The 5969-nt window shown below is 39.5% G+C and overlaps 1 protein-coding gene across 1 annotated transcript; it reads right to left on the minus strand.

Moving 5' to 3' along the window:
• Positions 1-656: 656 nt before the first annotated feature.
• Positions 657-4856, minus strand: LOC107954929 (LRR receptor-like serine/threonine-protein kinase RGI2). Its single transcript, XM_016890621.2, has 2 exons — positions 1566-4856; positions 657-1375 (listed from the first exon to the last, which is right to left on the minus strand). The coding sequence occupies exons 1-2, from the start codon at positions 4501-4503 to the stop codon at positions 876-878; spliced, it is 3438 nt and encodes a 1145-aa protein (XP_016746110.2). The 5' UTR covers positions 4504-4856; the 3' UTR covers positions 657-875.
• Positions 4857-5969: the final 1113 nt, after the last annotated feature.

A 5969-nucleotide genomic window follows, 5' to 3' on the forward strand; every position in this document is an offset into this window, starting at 1 on the left:
AAAAAAGTCACAATAGAACAAATGCACACCAAATGTTGAATGCTCTTAAAGTGTGTCTATTACTTTAAAGAATTACAACTGAATGATTACAAATGATAAAAAGGGCTTTATTTATAGTTGACCTCCCCATGATCCAATGTTTAGTTTAAAATACATCAACGATTGAAAATTTAAGCCTATCTATAAGATGAGAGTACTAAGAGATTTAAATACTATAGGGTTACAAATGTTCACAATTGTAACTTTAGTTTTACTGGAGTGCTTCACTGGACTACTAAAGCTTCAAGTAAATAGGCTTCTTAATGTATTCCACAAATCAGGTCAGTTCATCTAGGTCAAATGAGCCTCATTTAATCAATTGACCTCCATGTGATGTTTTGTTTGCATTTGTCACTAGCTTTTATTTGCGGCTTGTGACACCTATACGAGAGATTAGCCATTTACTTTCCCTTAGGACATGGACATCAAATCGGGTAGGAAGTCTTGGTAATATTTATTGATTAAAACATATAGCATATGTGAGTTTTTCTTTATTCAGGTTGTGAAGTAGCATTTTTGTCATACTTGTGGGTTCTTACATCATTTTGATTATGTTCTGTTCTGTTTTATATCAGTCGAGAGAAGTGCATGAAAATAGTGGTTGAGGTTGCTGTCAGGTAATCCTTCATTCAATCTCTTGTTTCATCTTGAAAACATATCATTCTTTTGCTACTTTTCAGTTACTTATTTCCAAATTTTACATATTGAAATTAACCACAGTTTTCAACCACAAGAGGAAAATAAATAAATAAATACTAAATAAAGTTTTGCAGCTCAACTAGAGGTGCCCTCACCTGAACTTTCTATAGCTTAACTGCCTGCTGAATATTACTAAACTACTTGAAAGCTAGCTTAGCATTGGAAGTAGATGAGTATAGCAATGAAGATGCAGAAAAGCTGGTGCTGCTGCTCTGGGGATATGAGTTTTGGATCATTGATGATGGAGAGTTGCTGTTCCCTTGGTGATTATGATCCGAGTCCAAAGAGCCGTCTGGAACCATGCTCAGTTTCATACACTCTTCCCTCTCCTGCTTTATTTCCTTCAGCATTGCAGCTACGTCTTTCATGGTAGGTCTGTCATCAGGGGAAGGGTTTACACATAGCAATGCCACCCCTATGGTCTGCAACATTTCCTCGATCTCGGATTCCGGCCTAGCTTGTAAGCTCGGATCTAACACTCCAACCCCTCCTCTTTTCTGCCTGACCCAATCTACAATGTGGAGTCCATCTGGTATGGTTGGATCGATTGGTTGTTTTCCTGTTAGGACTTCTAACACAACAACTCCGTAGCTATACACATCACTTTTCTCTGTTATTTTCATCATATAGCCATACTCTGCAATGACATTAAACCATATGAGAGTTGCCATTTTCATTTAATCATCACATATTCAGCAGTATACAAGAATGCGATGGCAATATTGCATTTTTATGTCCTTTGACAGTTATTGCATATTCTTGAGAAAATAGAAATGCAGTTTTATATGCAAGCTGATAATTCTGATATGCAAGGATTTTGAACTAACCTGGAGCAATGTAACCATAGGATCCGGCAACTGTGCTAGAAGACCTAGCGAAATCTCCATTGTCGACAAGCTTGGCAAGTCCAAAATCAGCAATGTAGGATTCAAACTGGGGACCAATGAGGATGTTGTTGGCCTTGATATCTCTGTGAACAATGGGAGGGACGCAGTCATGGTGTAGGTAAGCCAAACCTTGAGCTGCTCCCAAGATGATTCGATATCTAAGATCCCATTCCAAGCAGCTGCCATTGCGCTCATGAAGAAGACTTCCCAAGCTTCCATTTTCCATGTAATCATACATAAGCAATCTAGTGCTTCTGTTCCAACAGCAACCTAAGAACCTGACTATGTTTTTGTGGCGGATAGAACCGAGAGTTTTTACCTCAGCAGAAAAGGAATCACGAACTCCGCCTATACCAACTTTATCACTATGACAATCATATCCAGCTGCCATTGTAGTTGGCCAAAGCTTCTTTACAGCAATGGTTTCCCCATTTTCTAGTTCTGCACGGTAAACAATCCCTGAACAACCCTTTCCGATAACATTACCTTCTACCAAACATTTCAAAACTTGATCAACTGAGAAATTCAACTTCTGGAATGGAGTGAACTGCCAAGGCCATGAATCCCCTCCCATCTCAGAATCATTATCATCTCCTATCATCTTTCTAGCTCTAAAGACTGCAAAAGCCCCAAAGATTGCTAATGCAATGGCCAAGGTAGTAAGCAGTGCAATAGCTATTTTAAGTTTTTGTGATCGTCTGAAACCACTATCACTTTGCATACCAGTTGCTGAAGCACTGCTAAGGAAACATGAATCGTGTCCCTTAGAACACAGCCCTTGGTTTCCAGCCATTTCTGCTGCAGATAACTGTCGGAACAACTTACTGTCCGGGAGGTAGCCGGTGAAATTGTTGTAGGAGATGTTCAGAGAAACAAGGTTGTCAAGCCCAGAAATTGCTACCAAGTCACCTTCAAGCTTGTTGTGTGAAAGGTCCAATATTGATAACTTGTTCAGTGCAGAAACTTGAGGTGGGATCACCCCAGATAGTGCATTCCAACTTAGATTTAGAGCAATATCTAGAGCTTGGATGTCGAACAGTTCCTCTGGTATCGTGCCAGATAGTGCATTGCTGCTAAGGTCAAGCAATTGAAGATTTAAACAATGACCAAGAGAGGAAGGGATTGCTCCAGAAAGATAGTTTCTGCTAAGTATAAGTCTATTGAGTGAAGTTAGTTGGCCAAAACTCTCTGGAATTTGTCCCTTAAACTTATTAACAGAAACATCCAATACCTGAAGTCTCGTAAGAGAAGATAAAGAGCTAGGAAAAGAACCTTCAATGGTGTTGTTGCTAAGGTTCAACATTTGCAACTGAGTGCAGTTACCTATCTCATCTGGCACTGAGCCACCAAGATGGTTTTCAGACAGGTCAAGGAAGCTAAGGTTGTCTAGGAGCCCAATCTCTTTTGGGATCGTTCCGCTGATTCTGTTATTAACAAGCCGGACTCTAATAAGGGAACTGCAATTGCCAATCTCCGGAGGGATTGTGCCCGAAATGTCATTAGAAATTAAGAGAAGCTTTGTTAGATTTTGAAGCTGAAATAAACCGGAGGGTAAGCTACCAGTGAGTGCATTATGTGACAAGTCTAGAGCCTCGAGGCTCCTCCAACTAGCTAATGCTGCTGGAATGCTTCCTTCAAGTTTGTTTTGCCACGCAAAGAAGACCGTGAGCTTTGTTAATGTCCCAAGCTCTACCGGAATAGAGCCTGATATCTGATTAGTATCAAGCTGTAACTGTACTAGGCTTGTGGCATTAGATAGAATTGGTGGTATAGTGCCAGTGATATTGTTGTTACTAAGCATGAGCTCTTGAAGATTAGAGAGGTTGCCAAATGAGTGGGGTATGCTACCAGAAAAATAATTTAAGGACAGATCAATGGTCATCAAGCTTTTGCAGTTCCCTATTTCCTCAGGAATACTCCCTTCAAAGTTGTTCTGCCACAGCAACAACTTCTCCAGCTTCTGGAGCTTACCCAACTCCGGTGGAAGTGACCCGAAGAGATCGTTCTCATACAAATATAAGTCCACAAGCTCTGAACAGTTGCCTATGTGTGGTGGAACCTCACCTGAAAGCATGGTGGTATATACTGATAGAGTTTGGAGTTTGGTTAGCTTACCTAGTGAAACAGGAATTGAACCAGAGATTTTAGTATCAGCAAGGCCCAACACCTTCAGGTTCTGGCAGTCTCCAATCTCTTCTGGGATTCTTCCTGCAATGTCCTTGTTCCCACCTGCACGTATAACTTCAAGATTTGACAGTTTACCAAGTTCAACTGGAAGGATCCCACTTAAATAGTTGTCAAATATTAGGAGATTCTTAAGGCTGCTGCATTCACCAATGGCTGCTGGGATCTCCCCAGTGAGCTGGTTGGAGTTTAAAATCAAGTCCTGCAGGTTGTGGAGCTTTCCAATACTTGAAGGAATGCTACCAACGAGACTGTTTGCGCTGACATCGATGACAGTTAGTTGCAAGCAGTCTCCAATATCAGGTGGGATAGTTCCAGTGAGATTAGCACCAGAAATGACCAGCTTCTGAAGGGAAGGAAGGGATGAAAGACTGGAAGGAAAGGGAAGAGCTAGCTGGACAAACTGGATATTGATTTCAATGACGAAATTTTCAGAAGAACAAGTGATATAAGACCAGGTACAGGGGTTGGGGTCTGAAGGATGCCAGTTGGAGAGTGGTGAAGGAGGTGAAGGGGTGCTATGAAGCCAAGATAGTAATGCAATAGCTTCACTGTTGGCTGCAAAAACAGCATTAGGTATAAGTGTAAAGAAGAGTGATAGAAGTAGAAGGCGATAATAGTGAAGGTGAGTGGTCAAAGATTGCCTTGGCATTGCCTGCTGCTTGTAGTTTTTGGACTGCCTCGGCATTGGCATTGCCAATATTGCCTCAAATCCCAAACCACTCCTCTCTTAGTTTTGCATTGGGTCTCTCTCTCTCTCTCTCTCTTTTTTTTTTTTTTGCTTATCTAAAACGCAGTCTACTTGAGCTTCTAGTGCTATTAGTCTAATACTATTTCTACAACTATATTTCCTTTGCAGGCAAGCAAGAAAAGGGTAGATAAAGAAACCATTTGGAACTCACACACCACACCACCATCACTACCTTCACCTCGGGGTTCTGTTTTTTCCTTGTAATCTTTTTGAATATGTTTTGTTAGAGTACTTATGAACAGATGCACCATGTGTTTTTGCATTGTTTTCCTCAAAATGATTACTAGACTGGGTTGGTTTATTTTTGGAATTTGAGCCAAACCTTTGGGCTAGTCAAGCAAGCATCTTGGATTCTTTTTTCTTTTAACACTTCTCTTTTCTCAAAGAAGAAACAAATTTGATTTCAAATTTTCATGAACTACTGTTTCAAGGAAAATCCCCAATTGGTAAAATAAAATCACCCATCAATTACTCTGTTTTACCTCTCTCCACCCATGATTCTTAACCTGGGATTTCTCATTCTTCAAAACAGGTGACTATGGCCAAAATTATAGTATAACATAAAAAGCAATTTATGGTACACGATTAACAAGATTAGTCTCATCTTTTGTTCTATAAGAAAAGAGAGGAAGAAGTTGTCTTTAATTATAAATCAAAGCAAGAAGTCCATACAGATGCATCATCTGCTCCTTGTCCTTACCTGATCAATCTAGAATTCAACCTTAATTGTGAAATGTGAATCCCTTAATGGAGATTTCGGTTTTTTTTTTCTTAAAATAAATTATGTTCACTTCATTGTTTGCTTGCTTGTTAGCCTAAACCAATGCTTGTGTCAGGGATATGTCTCCAGGCTTTAATGACTTGAACCCATCAAGTCAGTTTAAATTAAGAAATTTGTTAATGATAAGAGAAATTTTTTTATCATATTAGTAAGCAATGTCCATTAAAACATAAATGAGCACATGAAATGAACATCCTTCAAAATGAAGCCTCTTTTTTCCAGACCTTACCAAGACACTCATTATTTCAGCATCCATGTGGCAGATAAAAAGAAAAGGTGTAATAACAATAAGCCAAGAAATACTCAAAATCTGTAAGTAATGTCCCTAACTTTGAGGTGAAAACCCCATGTGAATGAACACAATTTCAACCATTAGCCTGACTCAAAACCTGCCCTTGCCCCTACTGCAAATCTTTTTAACTCTTAAATTATACTACTATTATAATTATCAAAAGGAAAATAAAAATGTGAGCCTACCTAATGGCGTTTAAAGCTTAAAGGATTCAAAAATGCTGAGACAGAGCCCAAAGCTCAAGGTGGGTGACCTTGGAAACCTCCCCTCCAGGGAATCTATACACGTTTTGTTCTGTTTTGTCAAAGCCCTAATTATTAAATTACAAAACCAACT

Source organism: Gossypium hirsutum, chromosome D07 (assembly GCF_007990345.1).
Source record: "Gossypium hirsutum isolate 1008001.06 chromosome D07, Gossypium_hirsutum_v2.1, whole genome shotgun sequence".
Taxonomy (NCBI): domain Eukaryota; kingdom Viridiplantae; phylum Streptophyta; class Magnoliopsida; order Malvales; family Malvaceae; genus Gossypium; species Gossypium hirsutum.